General features: G+C 53.9%; 1 protein-coding gene across 1 annotated transcript in view; it reads left to right on the forward strand.

The window, feature by feature from the left end:
• Nucleotides 1–801: 801 nt before the first annotated feature.
• LOC131411216 (GDNF family receptor alpha-2-like) overlaps nucleotides 802–21,537 on the forward strand; it is a 50,278-nt gene continuing 29,542 nt past the window's right edge. The window contains exon 1 of the mRNA XM_058549835.1: nucleotides 802–939. Within this exon, the coding sequence (XP_058405818.1) occupies nucleotides 802–939 (138 nt within the window). The remainder of the gene's footprint in view (nucleotides 940–21,537) is intronic.

Genomic DNA, 21,537 nt, shown 5'->3' on the forward strand with positions numbered 1-21,537 from the left:
TTTTCAGAGAGAGAGAGAGAGGGAGGGAGTGAGTGTGTGTGTGTATGAGAGAGTGTGGAGTGTGTGTGGTGTGTGAGCGTGTGTATGTGTGGGGGAATGTGTGAAAATGTGTGTGCGAGTATGTGAGAGTGTCATAGTCTGTGAGAGAGTGTGGGAGTGGAGTGTGTGTCAGCGTGTGTGTGTGTGTGAGTGTGAGACTGAACGTGTTAGAGTGTTTGTGAGTGGAGGGTGGGAGCGGCTGCAGTGGGTGCAGGCCTGGCAGGGAGGCAGGAGTGGAGGCAGTGGGGGCCAGGGGCTGCAGAGGGAAGGGGGCTTCTTTGTGTCCTGGAAGCGCTGGGGTCCTGTTCGTGTGGAAGGAGAAGCAGGACTTTGGTTTGGAAAAGAAGCGCTGCTGAGTTCAGAGCAGGGGCTCATCCCCAGAGCTGGCTGCCGGTTGGGAAAGCCGTGGAGAAGATAGGCTTTTCTCTTTTGCTTGCTTAAAAAAATATACCTTATCGCCTACAAAAACTAATCGAGGCGATTTGAAATAAAACTGCATACAACAGGCGGACGCTTAGAAGTAAAAACTGAGACCCCTGATAAGGAAGTCTGGGAGCAAATGCTGCAAGTGTGCGCTCTGGCGGGGTTACTAAGCGGAGCTTCCCGGCAGCTGAGATAAAGCAGACTCATGGGCCACTTGAGCCCAAAACATGATGGAAGGGAGCATACTAATTCTTGGGTCAAGATGCATTCTCTCCTTGTTCTAAATGCTAAGAGGACCTTGTCAGGCCATGGCACGCGCAGCGTATGAGGAATGACAGGATGGATGAGGAACTGCGCCTCGAAGGGAGCTGGAGGGCCAGCCTGAGTCCAAGCCCAGTGAAGACAAGCTGGGGCCTGCGGACCCCGTGCACACGTGTGGGCTGGGTGCACGGCGGCCACCAGGCTGCAGGGGCATGGGTAAGCCTCCCTCAGACGTCTCAACAAGGAGTCTTGGGTTGAGGAGCGGCATGAACAGCAGCACCCCCTTTACTAGTGGTGTCTTAAGGAAGGACAGTGTGCGGCTCCTAAGGGGTCTGCGGCCCTGAGTGAGACGGGAGAGTTTGGAGCAGGGCGATTTGGTGGCTTGTAAGAACATCTGTGTCTGTTCAAAGAGCCAGTGGGGTTTGTTTGTTTGTTTTTCTGGAGGCAGGGGGACCCAGGAAGAGGAGAATTGGAGGGTAAGCTTCACATTGTAGAACCAGAAAGGGTATTTAAACAAGACTAGGTATTGGGAGGGTCGAGAATGAGGTGTCCCGGGAGCTAAGTGCTGACAGTTTCTGAGAGGCGCCGAGCCGAGTGGGGGAGCGCCAGGCACTGGGCGTTAATGTCCGCAAGGGCGACTGCAGGACCCACGAACGTGCTGTGTCTTGGTATTGAATCAGGTCCTTTGTGGGAAGGTCCGGTGCTCCAGCGTGTGGCCAGGTGAGCTCCTGGTCCAGAGCCAGGATACTGCTGTAACCCATCTCCCACAGCCCGTCCCACCCGCCCCCACTCAGATTTTCCACCACCTGCCAGTGGCGGATAAGGGATGAGGGAGAGCCTGCGTTCAGGACGAGTTTGGCAGGACCTGGGGATTGTTACAGCATGGCCAGCTGTCCCCTGGGGAACTCTGCCTGGACTCAGAGTTCAGGTGGGAGAGCTGCACTGGGAGAAACAGGGACCAATGGGTGGTGGGTGGAGGTGGTTGCCGTGGTGGCCTGGAGACAGGAGACCTGCCTTTTGTGCTCGCTCTGCGCTGGGCTCTGTAGTGGGCCTGGAGGGATCATTTCACTCCTCATACCCTCAGTTTCTTCGTTAATCACACAAGGATGCTCATCTGTCTCCAAGGACCCTTCCAGTTCTATGGATCTGAGTCTGTCAAAGCAGCTTTCCCGTCTGCCTTCTCCCCCTGCACCTGCACTTGAGGTTATGTTCCTGGAGAGGAGAGCTCTCCTCGGCACAGGGGAAACGACCAGAGATGCCCCTTCAGGGTAGATGGTGTGGGGGTGGATTTGAAGGAGAGGAGCTGACTTCTTTGCACACTTTTGCAAGCCTGACTTACTGACTCATGGACCTGTCCCTGTGGTCTGTGGAGGGGCCCGGGAGGTGGCGGGTGGCTGGAGGGGAGCGTCTGGAGAACAGGACATTCTCCACCATGCCTGGGAAGGAGGGCTCTCCCTTCCCTTCCTGGCCTTGGCTTCCTCCAGGTTTCTGCCTGCCAGAGTGGGCACCACGAGTGGAAGTCTTGACTGTGAAAATGGGGGAGCCCAGTGCCACAGTGTTTGGAGCAGGACTGTGGACCCCCAAGCCTTCCTTTCCTGGATACATGCATGGACAAAGCTGGCCTCGATGGGCGTCATGGGAAAGCCTCTCTGGGCTGAGCCTGTGGGAATGAGGCCCTTGTCCGCAGTGTCTCCCAGAACATGCCCCGTGCTCCAGCGCTGCAGTGCCCAGTCCTCATCACCGGGCCTGCCTGGCCCCCTTCACCCTCTTGCTCAGGGAGTTGGCCCAGCTATGTCCAGCCTTCTCCCTGAGTGAATCTTGGCCCAGGAATCCTGGGGGACAGCTCTGCCAGAGCCTGCCTCACCTGGTGCTACGTGAGAGCGAGTCCGTTGAGGTGCCGTGTGGCTCACCCAGTGGCGTGCTCGCACATCCCGTGTGCCATGTGATATTTAACAGACTCGGCTGTGCTGTCTGATGAAATGTCACTAATGACAAGGTGTTGGCGTTAGACAAGGGCGTCTCCGTGCTGGGGCCCGCGGGTTATTGGAAGCCCTTCTGAACCCTTTCCTGCTCTTCAGACCGGGATCAGTTTGGGTGAGAGTGGAGGCTCCTGTTCTACCTTGGCTTCCGGCTGCGCTTTTGCCTTTGTCTGGGTCACATCCCATGAGCCTTTAGGGCTGTGGACTTAAGATCAGGAGAGGCTTTTCCTTTAAAAGCCTTCTGATATGGAGTCTGGAAAGCCCAGAGAATCTCTGGGAATGAATCCATGGAATTTGGCTGAATTCTCTCACCCCAGGCCTCCAATGGGCCATGACCTACCATTTTTTTTTCTTTTAATATAATCTGTTAGTTTCTACTCTCTCAGTTTATATGCATTGCAAGAATGGTCCAGATTGTGTGTGTGTGTGTGTGTGGTGTGGTTGGGGGGCTGTGGGGAGGATGATTCTGTTGTCCTGCAAATTGTGTCCCTTCCAGGCCTTGTCTGGAAGAGGCCCTCTACAATGCCCTGCTCCTCTTAGTCTGCCAAGAGGATATAAATAACTCCGCGCTGGCCCTGTGCCATGTCCTGGGCTGTAATTTAACCTGTGGGTGCTGAAGATGTGTATAAATAGATTCCAGCCTGCGGCTACCCTGGCTGCCTGGGCCCCTTCATGCAGTGGATCCTGTCCTTGTCCCAGAGGATTGCTGGTGAGGGGTTCCCTCCCTCAAGACTGTCTGCAGGGAGTGGGGAGGAGTCCCTTCAGCAGCACCCTCCTTGCCCAGCTCGGGGCATATTCAGAGTCTGCAGGCAGTGTGGAGGGACAGGTCTGGGTTTGATTCTTGGCTCCTGGGCTGTCCCTTGGCTTCTTCTGGAGTCTCTGTAGGATCTGTTGGCTCATGTTTTTAGCGGTTATCTCTAACTGGCCGCAAATGATTATTTGAGTAGGAGTAGATGGGCTGTGGGGCTTCCAAGCCTTCACTTCTTTTAAAGGAGAGGTCTTGAGTTTCTTGAAATCATATGCAAAGTTTTATGTGTATATTCTAGAGAGAAACTTGTTGCTTTCATTAGATTCTCAAAGGGTCCCTTGACCTCCCAAAGCTTAGGAACCTCCACCTTCGCTAGCTGACCAACTTGGATTGGCTGCCTGGAGAATTGTGAATCAGCCTCCTGGCTCCGCAGCAAAGAGGGCTGTGATTGATTAGTGATGCCTGCCACAAGCAAGGGCGGGGCAGAATGGATGCCCTCCTGGAATCCAGCCAGTCATTCCTGGGGCCAGTGGGTCACCTGTAACAGGAAGAATGGGGTCTTGGGGCCATTCCTTTCTTCATTTGACAAGTGTTTATTGATCATCCACTCTGGGCCAGGCCCTGTGTTGGGATTGGCTGGTTAATGAAATAGGTAGGGGTCCTTGCCCTCAGGGTGCTTACAGTCTAGTGTCAGGACACTGTTTATTGCCTCTGCAATGGAGATGGATCCACACGATAAACTGGATAATAGCATTTCCCCTCAGGTTCTCTTGAAATCCCAGTTCTACTCTGCTACCTACCAGGTCTTCCCTGGGTCACTCTGGTGGCACTGGAGAGCAGCCCCTTCTTGGGGGAGACAAGCCACAGACAGATGAACCTCGTTCAGGGGCCTGCCTGAACTTGAACAGAGCTTAGAGCCCGACAGTCCCACCCATCCTCAGAGCCAGGCTGTGGCAAGGGGTGCCATGGGGTGAAGAAGTCACCGTCTTCCTGAAGAAAACCTAACTAGCAAGATTGCCAGTGGTGGGAGACTCTCTATGTGGGGAGAGGCCATGGGATCCTCAGCCCTGCCAGAGACCCTGAGACCCATCTTCTCCTTGGGGATCCCATGCTGGCTCCTGCTGCTGGCCTCAATAGGGGCCCTGCTCGACCTTGAACTCTGGGCCAAGGGTGCCCAAGTGACTCTTCCTGGAATTTCCTATGGCAAGTTGAGACAAGGCTGGAATGTTGAACATTACTAAAAGCTCTGGGGAAATAAACACAGGGGAGCAGATATCTAGTTTACAAGATATGGTTTACGTATCTTTCTGTCCTTGCCACTACAGGGATAGCAGCATGGTTGGGCAGGGAGTGGCTTTAACCTTTATCATCCAGGCTGCTCTCTGGGCATCTGGGCTCCTCAGAGTTCACACCCAGAGAGACGAGGTACACTCCTTGTTCAGTTAAGGCTCCCATGTGTGGAGTTCTGCCTGGAAACACATTCCATCGCTGGATGATTGGCAGGAGGAAGGACCCATATGGATAGATGCCACTTATGCAGAGAGAATCAGAATCTAAGTCAGTGAGGTTTGTTCATACCAGAGGCATCATCTGTAGTCGTGTGTGTGTGCTAACACAAGGCAGGGCTCACTTTCAGCTACCCTGATCTCCTGTTGTTCCACCAGGCTCCTTGATTACTTCTGCTTCCACTCATTGACCTGGGCTCTCTTCTTGCTAGTGTCTTAGTCTGCTGGAGCTGCCATAACAAAATACCACACACTGGGTGGCTCAAATGACAGCTTTTCTTTCTCATGGTTCTGGAGGCTGGGTGTCCAAGATCAGGGCGGAGCGTGGTCAGGTTCTTGGTGAGGGTCCTCTTTCCGGTTCTGTCCTCACACGGCCTTCCTGGGGCATGCACGCAGAGAGATCTGGTGTCTCTTCCTCTTTCTGTGAAGGCACTAATCCCATCTTAAGGGCTCTATCCTCATGACCTGGTTACTTCCCAAAGGCCCTGCCTCCAAATACCATCACACTGGGGATTAGCGGTTCAACATATCAGTTTGGGGGACACAGATGGTCAGTCTGTAGTACCTAGACTTACCCTTCATCCAAAACCCGTTTGGTCCTCATCTCACTGAGCCCTCTCCTATCTACTTCTTCCACTGGTGCTTTCTAGAACTTGTCTGTATCCTGCATGTGGCACTAATCATGTGGCTTTCCTTTAATATTTTGTTTATCTTCCCAATTAGGTCTGTGCTTTTTTATATTGTTATATTATGACTGTGTCAATTTATTTATTTAACAAGTAGTTATCACGTGCCAGGCACTGGGCTAGACGCTAGATATTTATTTACTGGAGAACACAAATAGAGATGGTCCCTGCCCCCTTGGAGCTTATAGTCTGATGGAGGAGCTAGTACTCAAGTAAACAGACAAGTATATAATTAACAGTTTCGGAATGGGCAGGATGTGGAAGTAGAGAATAACAAAGAAGGAAGGGGTCCCTACTTGCATGGGGGGTCAGGAAAAGTTTATCTGAGGAGATGACATTTAAACTGAGACCTGAAGAATGAGGAGCCGGAAGTCAGGCAGGTGGGAGAAAGAACAGTTCATGCGGAGGGAATGGCGTGTGCAGAAGTTTGGAGGAGGGGAGGATCTTGGCATTGCTGGGGAGGGAGAGGAAGCTGGTGTGGCTGGAGCACAGGGAAGCTCAGAAGGGAGGTGCAGGAGGAGGTTGGGGGGCAGGCAGGCCCAGATCACACAGCGCCTTGTAGGTCATGGCAAGGAGTTTGGATTTATTCTGAGTAGAGTTGGAAGGAAGCTTCCAAAGCCAAGTAGTGATATTAAAATTGTGTTTTGAAAAGGTGACTCTGGCTACTGTGTGGAGAATTAAGAGGAGGAGGCGAGAAGGACCTCAGAGAGGTTACTTTAGTAACACCACGTCAGAGATGGTGGCACCTAGGCCGGGGGTGGGGTGGCCATGTGGAGAGAGGTAAGTGGGTAAATTTGAGACATTTTGGAGATCGAAATGATGTACCTTGATGTGGGAGCAAGGGAGACAGAGGAACGCCAGGATGGCTGTGGGCTTCTGGCTTGAGTGTCTTAGTGGGTGATGGTGCCATTTTCTGCAATTGCGAAGGCTCAGTGGGGGGAGATAAATTGGGAATTCCATTTTAGGCATGTTAATTTTGAGATGCCTTTGAGACATTCCTATCTGGAGCTTGACTGGAGTTATAAATTTTGGGGGTAGTTAGCATATTTATGATATTTAAATCTAGGGGAATGGGTAGGATCTCCCACAGAGAGACTGGCTTGAGAGGAGGCACTCAGAATGTGCCTGGCCCCCTGTATGTGCCTGACGAGTGTTTGGTGGTGTTGTGATGGCGCCCCAGGAGTCAAAAGGAGATTTTTGAAGAAGAGGAAATGGACAGCTATGTCAGATGCTGTTGAGAGGTCCAGAAAGATGAGGGCACACAGGTGACCACTGGATTGGGGAAAGTGGCGGACAGTGGGGACTTCTTCCACAGCAGTTTCGATGAAGTGGTGATTGCGGAAACCTGATCAGAGCTAAGGAAACGTTTGTCAGTTGGTTGGTCAGAGCTTCCTGGGAAGGATCCTCATGGAAAGGGAATGCGTCCCATGTGGAGAAGTTGCTCGTCTGTCCCCTTGGTGGAGAAATGACTAAGGAGAACCCAGGGCTGGCTTGGCTTTGGGAAGTGTGGGGTGGAGGTCATTGCCGCTGTGGGCGATTCCGGGTGCTCTGTCATGGCACTCCGCAGGTCCTAGGACTACACCCTTGGCCAGGTCAGTCTATGATCCTGAGGCCCCCAGCCTTGGGGGCAGCCCATGGTGTGCCTGATGGTCTTCGATGCTGAACCATACTCTGCAATGTGATTTGGACCACAAACATTCTCACCTCCCATGTCCCTGGGCTCTGAGGGGCCACGATATGGTTTCCACTGATTCAGCTTCTCCAGCCATGGCCAAAAGAGTCCTTAAAATTTGGGAAGAGACCTTTCTGTAAGCCCCATGTTCTTCTGAGCAACCTAGAGGGCCTGCCCTCCCAGAGAAGGCAGCGTGGGGCCTCCCGGAGGAGCCTTGCTTTTTCAGCCTCCTTCATGAGGAGGCACGTAGCACAGCTGAGCAGAGCTTAAGAGGTGCCCCAGGCTACCCGCGCTGGGTTCCTGGCCAGGGCATTTCAGCGGGTGGGGTGTGACTTTTCCATTGTGTTTGTCTTTCTGGGGCAGTATCCACAGAGGTGAGGCAGGCCTGCTCCTCTTCTTATAAAGTAGCTTTAGCCTGGTGTCCTGGAGCTGGCTGTCCATCTCAGGGCCCTTTCGGGGGCTGTCTTTGAAGACTTAGAGACCTGCAGGTAGCCCTGTTATCCCAGGGACTCTGAGGTGGGTGAGCATATCAGACAACCATTGGCGCCCTCCCCCTGGAGCAGAACCAGGATGTTGAGTTAATGACAAAGGAACAGTAAGATATTGCTCCTCATAAGAGTGGGAGGGAGGGTTGGGATAGCTGCTCACGCCCGGCGTGGCCCGGGCTCCTTGCTGTAGTCCAGCAGGAGTCCTCCTGAGTGTGTGATTTCTCTGTCACTCGGCCCCCGGGGGGCTCTCTGAGCACCGTGAACGTGCTCCAGAACAGAGTCCCAGCTGTGTTCTGCAAAGGGTGGCAGGAAGAGGCTGGAGTCTCGGCCTGGCTTCAGAACCCCCCTCGGCAGTTCCGTGAGCTTGGGCAGGTTCTGTAACATCGCCGAGCCTCTGTGCTCCCTTTCAAAATAAGGACAGTAACTCCTTCCTTGGCGCTTGGTAACCTGGTCAACAGGACCTCCATGAGCTCCATTTTTAGGTGCTCAGCACCCAGGGTGCCCCGAGCAGCCCAGGCTAGCGCTGGCTGCGAGGTGGGGGGCCGCCCCTCCGAGGCTGGCTGGGGCTGCGGAAGGCAGCTTGGTGGTGGTATCTGAGCGAGCCTGAGGAGTAGGCCTATCCGAGGGGTGGCCCTCTGGTCCTCACAGGGGGAATGTGTGTGTTAAAAGGGGGTGAGGGAGGCAAGGGGGAACCAGCTCTTAAAACTCTTGGTGCATTTTGCCAAGGAGTCTGATTTTCTCTGGAAGACAGTGGGGAGCTGTGAAATATTTTAAGCAAGGTAGTAATACAATCCAGTTGGTGTTTTAGAAAGATGCCTTTGTCTGCCGTATGCACCATGGTCAGAGGAGAGCGAGGCTGGAGATGGGGAGCCCCACTGGGGACCCACTGTGATGGAGCTGAGGTCAAGGCAGAGGGGGAGTGGGGAGGCCTGATCCGAGACAGCTTCGGAGGCCTTCAGAGCTCAGTTCCGGGGACTTGCTGGATGCGGACCGTAAGGGAGGAGTCCAGGATGATGGCAAGGTCTCTGGCCTGGTGACTGGCTGGCTGGCAAAGCCATCACCTGAGAGAAGAGAGGAAGAGGAGGAGGTCTGGGCATAGAGGGAAGATGTTTGGATTTCTAACCTGTTGTTTGAAAGTCTTTGGAACACACAAGTGGAAATGTCAGCAAAGTATTTGTAAATGTGGGAGTTTGGGAGGGAGGCTGGGACTTGAGATCAAGATTATGGGATTAAGTGAATAATGCAGGAAAAGCGTCGAGCGTGGGGCCCGGCACACAGGCCCCTGCCAAACATCAGTTCCTTTAGGGAGCTTGTAAGCTCATTTGGGGAGGCAGGGCTCACGCGTGCCAACAGTAAATACTAAGAGGAGGCCCTGCTTAACTAAGTGTTGTAAGGCTTAAACCACTGGCTGCAGCATTCAGAGAAGGGGAGCCGTGTGGCTGGAAGGGTCCCGGAGGGTGGCGTGGAGGGAGTCAGGGTCCTGCAGCTGGGCAGGAAGGAGGCTTCCAGGAGAAGGGGACAGAGCAGCGAAGCAGGACTGGGCATGGCTTGTCCCAGGCAGGGAGGGATGTCCTGCTTGGAGCAGAAGGCGCCAGTGGAGGGAGGAGAGTGAGTGTGCGTGTGTGTGAGACTGGAGCTTTGAGATGTCCTGGAGAGACGCTGAGCAGATAGGGTCTCCCCAGCCCTTCCCGGCTCCCTGCCTGTCAGTCCCCAACTCCAACAGACTCAGGGTTCTCCAAACTTGTTGCTATTTTAATAAGAGGAAGAAATAGAGTCAGGTGAAGGGTCCTGGATGAGGAGTTACACTAAATCCTAACACACCTGCAGTCCTGTTACTACCTGTGCCCATAACTAACTCTGTGATCTCGTCGGAAACTGGAATCAGTTACCTTGTTAGGTAGTGAGTGCCCCATCCTGAGAGGTATGGAGCAGAGGATGGAGGCCCCTTACCAGGCCTCAGGTGAAGATCAGGTTAGTGATCTGTTTAGGTTCCTTCTGAGAGGTGTAAGTGGATCTGCTGTCTCTAGGGGTCAAGTGAAGGGAGTGGATTTTGTGATCCAGGAGGCTCCCTCTGCTCCTTCCCCTCTCCTCCCCCTCCCCTTTCTCTCTTTTCTTCCTAATTTTCAAAATCAAATTCACTTTACTGTTTTTGCTGACTGTAAAAGCTGTGTGCACTCACTGTAAAACATAATTCAGGCAAGACAGGACGGTCTATTAGAGAAAGTAGAAATCATGCACAATCCTCACACCCTGAAATAAGCCACGATTAACTTTTTGGGGAATATATACTTCCAGCCTTTTTAAATATGCATACACATATTTAACAAAAATTATGTTGTGCGGTATGCACTGTTTTGTAGGCTGTTTTTTCCTCTAAATACATTGTTACCATTTCAGCTTTTGTTCACATCTCTGTAAGGGTGGGTTTGCTGGTTTGAATGGCGGTCTGGTTTCCCCTGGGGGTTTGGGTCCCTGTGGGTGACATGCAGAGCCTGTCTTCCTACACGTGTCCAGTCATGCTCATCGTGTGTCTGGATGGGAGCGTGCGGATGGGGGAGACAGCACAGTCTAGGCTCTCAGAGGGAAGGAGTACTCAGGCAGCAAGACCCTCGGAGAGCCCTTGGCTCCCGGGACGCAGTACTATGAGGTGAGGTGGGGATGGGGAGGGGAATGAAGCAGCGTCTTCACAGCGGGTGGGAGTGTCCCTGGGTAGTCTCCATTTGTGGGTTTGGGTTGTTTCCCGCTGGGGTGCGTCATTAAGGAGAGTGTGGTCTGTTTGCTCTGACTTCTTAGGGCAGTGGCAGTGTGCAGGGCGAGGACTGTAATGGAGCCAGTGAATTTCAGAATGGAATATGCGGAGGCCTCTGTAGCAGCCATCCAGAGACAAGGAAAGATGGTGCCCAAAGAGGAAAATTTTAGAAATCAGTATGTGTGATGGCAACGTTGAAAAATAAGCTGGCTGGTGAGGTTGAGAGGGGCTGTGGGGCCCAGTGGAGAGGGCTGGAGAGTGTTGGCGGCTGGGCCCGGAAGGAAGGCCTGGGCTGGTGACATATTTTCTCCACTTGGTTTTCCTAAGTGTTTTGTTTCTCTGGGGCACTTTTAAATAAACCAAGCGAGGATCATTGCCAGCTGCTTGCTAATCTTCCCCTAGTTCCAGCAGGAACAATTGGAAATCCCTAAGAAATCAGCAAGTAGTAGCTACGGAGTGGTAACCAGTGAGCTCAAAGACTTGGGGGCTGCGGCAGGGTAGTGAGGCTGCCGGCCCGCCCTGCTGATGGCAGGGACTGCGAGCTGCGCTGGGGGAGGTGGGCCCCTGTCTCCTGGAAGGTGGGTGGGGCAGGAAGAAAGCTGGGCAGGTGAACAGGTCTGGGGGTCCTCCCCTACCCCCTGCCATTGGAATCTCGTCCGCAGAAGCCCAGCGAGGAGGCCCTTGGGCCACCCCTGCTGCCTGTCTCCTGCTGCAGGCTCGTTGTATTCTGGCTGCTTCAGTTAGGGCCTGTGTCTTTATGGAGCTTGGGGGTAGAGGAGGTCTGGGAGAGAGAACCAACCAGAGCAAGAAGGTGGGGAAGGGAGAGCCCTGGAGGTCCCGACCCTCTGGCCTGAGCACCCACCTCCCTGTACTGCGTGGAGAAAAGATGGCTTGGAGGGACCCTGGTATGACAGTGTATAACAAGGGGGCTGGCAGGGATGGGGCCTTGGTTTCTATGTCTCCAGTGTGCCTCAGCCTTATTCATGATGGGTGAAAGGTGTGCTGTCTGGAAAGGTGGCAGCTGTGGGCAGAGCAAGACATCACTGTGCCTGAAAATGTGTCTGGGTGGAGCCCTAAGTCTGCATGATTTCACCTTGAAACAGAGCTAGAGGAGATCTTGAAGCTCATCCCAACAAAATTTGATTTTATAGATGAAGAAACTGAGGCCCAGAGAGGTGACGTTATCTGCCTAAAGTCACACAGCTAGGGAGTGGCAAGACTCAGGCAAAAGGTCAGGTCTTGCCTCCCTGGGCAATGCGAGGCATCTTGGCATGGCAGAGGGTAAACAGGACTGGGAGTCAAAAACCTGGGACATGAAGCATCTCTGAGCCTCAGTTTCCTTATTTAAAAAATGGACAGTATCAAATCTGTCCTCTCCACCTCCTGGGGCCTTTGTAGAAAATGAGAGAAGATCGGGGAAGGTTCTGGGAATGCTGAAAAGAATGCCCCCGTCAGCCCTCCCCCCATGTTTAAAGGGTGCTGTTTCCCAGCACAGAGTGCTGGCCTGTAGACCTGGGGAGAAAGGTGGGGCAGCGATGGGTAGATGCCCCCAGAAGGGGGAAGGGGCAGAATGTCAGGGAAGGCTTGGTGGTTGGGTGCATGCAGAGCCCTGGAGATAGCTTTTGGCTTCTGGCTGTGCACAGAAGGTCTAAGACCCGCTGGATGACAGGCTAGACCCAGCCTCTCCTTCCCTCCCTTTCCTTCCATTCCCTTCCCAGGAAGCCCATCAGACAGTCTCGAACCCCTGTAGTCCTGCCAGAAGCCCGGCTGGTCCGTGGTGCCCTGAGCGCTGGGCAGGAAGGGGTGTGGGCCATGGGACTGTCCGTCACTGACGTCCCTAGGCTACAGCCGCTCCCTCACCCCCCCTTCTGTAGGGGCTCAGGCCTGCGCTGCTCTTGTCCCCCTGCCCTTTGGATCCACCTCCCGGAGGTCAGTGGCAGAAAGGCGCGGGGAGAAACAGAAACGATGACGACTTTGGTTTTTCCCTCCTGTCGGAGCCTGGGGAGGGTGGTTGTTTTGCTTCCTGGACCTCAGTGGAGAATTCTCTGCCAGACAATCATCTCGGAGCTTTCATTGCTTTCTGATGCACCTCTAACTGCACAGGGTCGGCTATTAAATGGTCATCAAACCTCAGCCTCTATCCCATCAATAGTCATAAAGTTGGGGAGATAAAAGCCATCAGTTTTCCATTATAGCTGAAAGCAGTACTGTAGATAGCTATTTTCTGAAAGCTGCAGATAGATGTATTTTAACTAGAGCAGGGTTTCCAGTGGCCCCCAGCTTAGCCGTGGGCCCTGCTGGGCCTGGGATACCCCACCAGGTGGTTAAAGTGGAGGAGGGGCCAGGGCTTTCTCTTTTCATCTCCTCTCTCCTCAGAGCACTGAAAGGGCACATCCTCAGGTGGGGGTGCTGGGCAGAGGTCGCCGTGGTGGGACTGTGGGCATGGATCCTTCCTTCTAACCAGACACTGTAGATAAATGCAGGGGTTGTAATCTGTTTGTTCTAAGGAGAAATGACCTTCCTCTTCCTGGTCTTGGGCTGTGGGCGGATGGGGGGCTGGGCCCCGGGTAGGTGCCTGGTGATTTGTGGGGAGTTTGGGGAGGGGAGGGGTCAGGGCCTGCAGGCTGGGTCCTGTGGAGGCTGGGAGGCGGGATGCGGCATGTTGGGAGGGGTGGCACTCCTGATGTGCAGTCCCTGTCGCCTCTCACGGGTGAGCAGGTCATTTGGAAATGGATTTTGCAATCAAACAGCTCGGCAGTGAGCAGCCATCAGATAAGTCCTCAGAATGAACTTTTAAAGCACTCAACCCCAGGGCCCTCCTGCCTCTGGTTGCAGAAGAATCTGGGCTCTGAGATCCCCTGCCCCGGACCACGCAGCCTCCTTTCTTGACACCCCTTCCAGGCGCCTGCGCCAAGCCTCCCTGGACGGGCTCTGCTTTGCCTGCCTCTGGGATCTTACAGGGACAGGGTCCCTGCCTGGAACGTCCTCCTGACGAAACGGGAAGTGCCCATTCGTCTTAGAAGACCCTTCGAGGTCACTGCCTCTTTGGAGCTTCTCTGTCTTCCTGGAAGTTGTGTTCTGTTCCCTGTGCTCTGACACCACTTTGTCCCAAGGCCCGTCACAGCTATTCTTAGGATGCATCGCACGTGTCAAGTGTCTGCACCTTACTCCACAAGGCTCTAGGGTCAGATCACATCTCCTGACTTCTCTAAATGGGCTGCAGTTTCCCCCTCCCCGCCCCAGCCGGCAGGAAATGCAGGCCCAGTTATTGAGCTTCCCCTGTGTGTGGCCTGCAGGACCCCTCTCTGCAGGGAAAGGCTGATTTCAGCCTGTGGTGGTGGTCCTCCTGCCAGCCTCATTGTGGGACTGAGTCCTTGAACATCTGCTGGGCACCCCTTTTCCCCACAGTTATAAACTCGACTCACCCCAGACTTGCCCAGAGAGAGCCTCCAGGCGCTTCCGTCAAGGCCGTTCAGCAGCTCCCAGCGTCCCTCATCTGGGCCCTAGGGCAGTGCGGCCCAGGTTTCCTCTAGCTTGGGGAACCGACCTTCTCTCCCGCCCTGTTGGGCTTCTCTGCTCTCTCCATCGCCAAGCCCTGGGCATCTCTAGCTCTTGGCCTGCCTTCACGAGGCTTCTGTAAATAAGGCCTCTTGTGAGTGACAGGGACACCTAGGCTTCCAGGCTTCAAAGTCATGCTCGCCTTCTAGAAGGGGCACATGGGTGTGGGGTGGCGAAGAGAAAACACTTGTCATCATTTCAGTTCTTTCTGTTCTGCTATACTCTCTGCCCGAGGATGAGACACAGCTGCCCTCTGCACCAGGCTGTCCTGCCTGCAGTGGCCCATGTGTCTCTCTCTCGGTTACACCTTGCTTGTTCCTTTACTCTTGCACCCCTCCCGGGCCTGGCACAGTGCATGGGCAATCAACACTTGCCGAGTTCTTGAATGCTCGTTGTCTCCTTAAACAGAGACTGTGGAAGGTAACTTAACCTTTCCTTGATGACACAAGGAGGTGGTACAGCTCTCCTTGACACCCAGTGAAGTCGCACAGATGTTCGATTTCAGCTGTTACTGACTTGTATAGAACTGAGTGCCCCCATGCTCATGAGCCGCAGATACTGTGAATTTTGACTCATCGTGTTTTGCTTTTCTAGTATTTCTATCTCCTTCACTGTGTTTGCTGTCACTTCTTGCTGAAGGTTCTGTCTGCCCCTGGGAGTTCCCTTCTGTCACCCTTTCTCTTTTGCTGGTTTTCCATGGAAGAGAAAACTAGAGCACCCATGTTAGAATTATGTGTGCTCTAGGAGCCACTGGCCTCTAAGTAGAGAGATGAGGGATTTTCCTGGAAGTGAAGTATCTGTGTTAGTGTACAAACGTTACCTCTGTGCAGGCGGCGTGCTCGTTCTCAGCAGGCTGCCAGAGGAGTGACCTACAAAAGTGCTGTCATGGTGGAACCTTCCAGATTAAAAATATATATTCTAAGATGACTTTGAAAAGGGACAAGAGAGTGTATTTAGGCCTTTTGGAATTAGAATTGGCTACTGAGATGGATAAGGATAGGGAACTCGCTGTTTCTCTGCAAAAGAAAATGACCAAGTCCTCATGGTCCTCAATTTTCCCTGATGACCTTGGTGACAACACAGTTTCACTGTCTTTTTGTCGCTGACTGTGGGCCCGGGGATTCGGATGAGGGCGGTTTTGGTCTCAGGAGTGGGGTTGTGGCCCAGCACAGGACCCGTCTCATCCTCCTCACTGTGGGATGGTAAGCACCCGGGGTCGGTGATGGGGGCAGTAATGCCTGTCCTGAGCAGGGGTGCTGTGAGGACCAGTGGAGATAACGCACAGTGAGGGGTGAGGGCTTCTTTTCAAATATCACGAAGTGCGAGCTGGGATAGTGTCAGCCGCTTGATGGAAGGGACAAGCCTTAGGCCAGAATTCCTGGCTCCTGCCTGCAAATCGGCCGCATGTCATTGGGGAACCTCAGGGACGCCATGTAACCTCTCAGAGTTTGCTGTTTTACCTGAAATCAAAGGGGCTGAATGAAATGATGCTTATTCCAGCATCTGTGTTCCATAAACTGTTATTTGCCTTATTTCTAGGATTGAGAGCAGAGGAGGAGGGAGTATGTGGTCCGAGGAGAACCATGGGCTCAGGGCATTAATAAAGTTCCTGCCACCCAGCGAGGTCAGAAAACGGAGGGCTGTGCACTGTGTCCTGTGCCTCTGTGTGTTTGCCCGAGAAGATGTGGGTGCTGCGTGTTTAACAATGCTGTGCATGTGTGAGGTGTGAGGTGTGGGGGACCGAGAAACACCCAGGGAGACGTGGGCCTGCAAGGCAGTGCTTGAGTGGCTGAGCTGTCAGGAGAGGGTGTTTCACTGTGCGTGGCCGTGCAGGGCTCACTCTCTCGCCCTTCTGGCGTGTAGACAGGAGCGGCTTCATTTCTGTAGTGATGCGTCTCGAAGGTCTCTCTTGTGCCACAACACTGAGAACCCTAGAAATACCTTTACAGTCCCTCCTCCTCCTGTCAAGGGAGGACGTGGGGGGTCTCCCTGATGGCCCATCCCATCCTTGAATTCTCTGGGTGGGGTGGCAAAAGACAGGTCATCTCTCCAGAGCATTCTGGGCACAGCCTCTCTAATTCTAGGTTTTCCGGGTCTGGGCCCACAGGCTGTTCTGTGTGGCATTTGGGCTTCCGAGGCCCAGAAGCACGGGGGCCAGGCAGGCTGGGGGGCGATGTGGTCCCCTAATTCTTGTGGCCAGACGAACAAAGAGGAGAGAGTCATTCCTTGGTGACTCCACCCAGGGTCACTGAGCCCTTTAGGGGTGGCAGTGGGAGGAAGGGAGACTGGGTGTGTGTATCCTTTGGGGGATGAGTGTGTATTCAGATGAGGGTGCGTGAGTGAATGAACGTGTGTGTAGCACGCAAGAGGTATTTTCTATGTGAGCGGGTCTGTATGTTGTCTGGATTTTGTCAGCATGCTCCCCCAGAATGTTTCTGAACTGTAGGTGCTACTTCTGTAAAGAAATGGCCTTCTTCTTTAATAATAACAGAACTCAGGCTCTCCACACTTGTAAAAAGGGGGAATCTATAAGTGGAAGGAGGGGCAGGCGGGCCCCTTTCCCTGGAGGGTCTTTCGTGATGGCCACCACCATCCCCGTGTGTGAAGGGGCGGGCAGCCCTGCCCTGTAACACTCAGGATCCAGAGAGAATGTCTCTGTACTTTCTACTACCCCACAGCACAGCAGGGGTCAGGCCCAGATGGGTATTGACACATACATAAAGGCTCCGGGGAGACACAGGGAGGTAAACGCAGAGAGTAACCTGTTTCCCTGAGGCTGGCATGTTCTTCAGGCCAGCCACCCCGACTATCTCCCATGTGATAGGCTCCACTTGGGATCTACCCGGGCACAGGCCTAAGTACCTGACACTTTGCTGTCCAGACCCCAGAGAGCAAGGCTGCCAGAGGGGATCTGTCCCTTCCCCTTGTAGTTGACGCTGGGAGCCCCACCCCCTTGGGGAGACCAGGCTTTCCCCAGAGGACATGGCCCTCCAAGGTGGAAGAGGCTCTCGTCTCAGGTACTGTGTCACTGTGAGGAATTTTCATGCTCAGCCTCACATGCTCTTGACAGCCCTTTGAGACGGGCACTATTATTATTTCTCTGTGTTCAGATAAGGACACTGAGGACCAGAGATTTTAAGTGACTTGCCCAAGATCACACAGCTTATAGGGTGGAGCAGAAGCCTGAAGCAGGGCTGACTCCAAAAGCTGGGTTTTCGCTGTTATTCTGCATTGTCTCTCCAGATGTGGCCCGTGGGCCCCAGATCCGTCAACTGCGATGCTTGTTAACATGCTGATTCCTGGGTCCCTCCTAAAACCTATGGATACAGACTCCCTGGGTTCGGGGCCCAGGGATCCAATTTTCCCCGGCTCCTTGGGTGGTTGCCTTCACAGTGAGGGCTGAAAACGGATGCATGCAGGCACACCCTGGCACTGGTCGGGCTCTGGGGCCCATGCCTGGAATCAGTGCCGTGCGGGGGCCTGAAGAGAAGGTCCTGGGCTGGGCAGCCTGACAAACTACTCTGCTTCCGTGATCCAATGTAGGGAGTTTGTGTGCTGATGTCTCCACCTTCTCTGTGTTCTGTAGAACTCTTCCAGTGGTAGATGGAGTGCGCCTGGGCTGGAGAGTGGCCCAGATTTATCTGCCACTGACTTGTGTGGAGCATCCAAAACTTTTGTTTTAATATCCAGCCAGCACTTTTACTATTAAAATGACCCCTCCTGTTTAGCCTTTGGAAAACAGCCCAAGTGTTTGCCATGAATCCAGACAGTCGTTGGAAATGGGATATCAGTGCAGAGACCACTGTGGTGTGATGGAACAGACGGATGGCCCAAGCCTTGGAGACTCAGTTAGGCCCAGCATGGAGGCCAGTGCTTGTGGTCAGACTAGGAGGGGGAGCGCTCACTGCATGAGTCTGGCTGACCCCCATTACAGCAAGTCAGCTGACAAATGTGGCATCCTGCACGGCCTCCCTAACCCCTTGCTGAGGCATGCCTGGCACTGGGGGGACATAGGATTGGAGCCTGGGAGCCTGAGGAAGCGAGGCCAAGGCCCTGCAGCTGTCCTGCCCTGATAGGACAAAGGGAGGGGGGAGAGAACAGTGGGAATCGCTCTCCCAGGGTGTTGCTGCAGGGGCAGGTCCTGGGGATCTGGTGCTAGAGGGGCCCTGATCCTCTCCCCATGGCAGCCCCCGAGGGCCTACCCAGAGAAGGCCCCCAGCAGGGCCAGGCAAGGCCCTGTCTGTCTCCCATAGAGCTGGGCTCAGCCCCAGATGGGCACGAGAGACTGAGACCCTGGAGAGTAAAAACCTGTCCTTGGAGGAGAGGTCACCCAGGCTGAACATGCAGAGGGTCTCAGCCTGCATCTGAACCCAGCTTGGGTAGGGATGAGGGTGAGGTCCAGTGCCTGCTGCAAGGGGAAGGCGATTGATGCATGTAAGTGGGTAGAACAGTGTCCCTCCAAAAATTCATGTCCACTTGGAACCTCAGAACGTGGTCTTGTGTGCATAGGGTCTTTGCAGATGTAATTAGTAAAGGCAAGGTCACACTGGATTAGGGTGGGCCCTGAATCCAGTGACTGGTGTCACTGTAACAAGAGGAGAGCAAACAGACACGCACAGTGAGAGCCCTGTGAAGACAGAGGCGGAGACGTAGCGATGCAGCTACAAGCCAGGGACAGCACGGGTTGCAGATTGTGGGAGCCACCTGCGGCTGGGGAAGGCAAGGAAGGCTCCTCCCCTGCCCCCTTCAGAGGCAGCGCGGCCCTGCCGACACCTTGGTCTCAGACTTCCAGCTCCCAGAACTGTCAAGAGAATTAATTTCTGTTATCTTAAGCCACTCAGTTTGTGGTGACTTGTCGTGGCAGTGCTAGGACACTAACACACTGAGGCAGGGTGTCCCGTACTTCTCCAGGGTGTCACTGGCCAGACAAAGGCTGTCCAGCTGCTGTCACTGTGACCCCCAAGGCTGGCGGGCCCTGGAAGAATTCATGACAGTTAATACCCCATGAGAGGCCAGTGGGAGGGGGCTCATGTGGGCAGGTGCTGCTCCAGAAAGGCTGGGAAGTGCTAGGGTGGCTTTCTGAGGGAAGGGAGAGGGGCTGGGATGGTGGGTGCCAGAGCACTTGGTTGGGAGGATGGGCTGAGGTCTGGGTGAGGGTTTACTAGTCAGAGAGAGGAGCTGGAGAAAGACCTTGATTTCCAGGGCAGACGCCAAGAGGAGGTGCACTGTAGGCCTGCAAGGGGCCAGCTTTCCTTGTGGCAACAAAGTCCAGTGCCCTCTGGGTGGACTGGATGTGAGTCTTAAGGAGAAAGGGGCCAAGCATGTTCAAGGCCAGGCAGTACTCATTCTGCCCTTGTGACCATGACTGTCACCCCACTGTGGGGCCTCGCTTGGATTCTGCTGCCACCATCATACCCACCCCCCTGAGGACGATGTCCGTCCCACATGGGAACAGAGGCCCAAGCCCATCTATATCTCTGAGAGGATGGCGGCCTCAGGCTTGCACCGCAGACAGGCCTGGGGTCAAGTCCCAGCCCCAGCGCTCCCCAGCTGCCACAAGTCGTTTAGTCTCTCCAAGCCTAGGTTTACTTCTCTGTGAAGTGGATTTTGTGGTACCTGTCTCAGGATGTTTGTGAGGATTAAACACGTTAATGCTTTTAGAGGTGCTTAGTGGACACACAGTAAACACTCAAAATTATTAGCTCTTATTATTTAGTGTTAGTTTGATAGGTCCCAGTAAATGCAAAGGCAGGACTGAAAGGAATAATTATAGAAAACATAAACAGCATAAAAATATAGGTTTCAGATCCTGAGCGACACAGGTTTCCGATCCCGAGCATCTGGGCTGGCTCAGCACCCTTGTGGCTCTCCCTGCCCCGGGCTGGGCATTGGGCTTCCTCCCTGGCGCCCTTCCCGGGGAGCTTCTCGGCCTCTTCAGTCTCCTGTCGCTGGTGGCAGCAACCTGTTCCCTGTAGTGGGAGCGGGGCTGCAGGTCTTGCTCCTTGTCAGGAGCTGGATTGGAATGACCCAGCTCTGAGGTCTCAGTTTTTGGAGGAACTCAGAAATGTCCTTTGCGATGAACTAGCTGGTATTAATCCATGGATCCTCAACTTCCCCCGGCTGGCTGGCTCTGCTCTGAAGATGCAAGCTTGGGTGGCATCCTGTTCTCTCTTGTGTCTGTTGCTCCCCCTCTGCTCCCTTTCAGAGCAGGAGGGTTTTGAGAAGTTCTGCTGTATGAGGTGAGTGGGAGCAAGTCCTAGCCTGGAAGGCTGGTTGTCCAGAGATTGTGCCTGGGCTATGATTCCATTGCAGCCTAGTCAAGAGGTTGACTGTGCCCCATGAGGAGTAACACTCTGTGATACCATTATGTGTACTGCCTGCCTTTGAGCCTGGGAGGGGGCCAGGGGACCAAGGAGACTGTTGCATCCTATGTCTACTCCCGGATGCCCCTTGGGATATGATTATTTTTTATTTCATTTATGTTCAGTTCTATGCACACAGACTTACCATTGTCTTGGGGTCCTGGACACCTTCATTAAAATGGCACCTTTCACCTCTTGCAGATCCTTTGCCTGCAGGTCACTAGCCACCTGATTGCAAATTGCCATTCATATTTTGCCTCCTGGTTTGGGAGGGCTCTGCTTAAGGCCTTCCAACAGCATGTTTATCTATCCACTATTTGTAGACCTGCCTCTGCAGAAGAGCGTATCAGCTGGGTATTCAGAGAATATTCCTCTTATCAGCTCTACAGTCGGTCTGTCTTCCTCATGACCACAGATTCACATATATCAAAACTCATCATACCCCTTTCCAGAGCAACCGTAGATTCTACTCTCTCTTTCCTTTGAGCACCAACATCTCCACCACCAGCAATATCCAGATGAAAATCAGGTTGCCTGTGAGGACATCCAGTACATGTCCAGTAGGCCAAGGGGCAGCCAGAAGGAACACCATGAAACACGAGGCCCCCTGGAAGACCATCTGTGGGAGGACACCATCAGGCTCTCCCGCTGGGACACGTTACCTCCCTGTGCAGGAGGCGGGCTCTCTGGGGCCCGGCGTCAGACGTCATCAGCCTATTGACTTTTCCCCCTTAGGCTTTGTGCCTCTTAGGCTGTAGTCCCCTCGTGGCTCTCTTGGGGCAGAACCCGACCACACGCGGCCCCTCTTGTTTCCTGGTGGGTCTGGAAACCCACTGTGTCTACCGGCTGCCATTTCTTCTGCCGTTTGACTCCCTGTACTGAGGCCTTGTCTGTTGAGTCAGCCCTGCCGTCTGCCAGCTGCCGTGCAGATCCACCTTGGCTGACATGCTGAGGGGCTGCGTCCTACCTGGTACCCTGGAAGCCGACCACGGGAGTAGGATTAAGGAACTGGAGTTTGTCCTACAGGAAGTGCTGGATGTCCAGTAGTGTTATGGCCAACCCACTTG

Source organism: Diceros bicornis, chromosome 11, assembly GCF_020826845.1.
Source record: "Diceros bicornis minor isolate mBicDic1 chromosome 11, mDicBic1.mat.cur, whole genome shotgun sequence".
Taxonomy (NCBI): domain Eukaryota; kingdom Metazoa; phylum Chordata; class Mammalia; order Perissodactyla; family Rhinocerotidae; genus Diceros; species Diceros bicornis.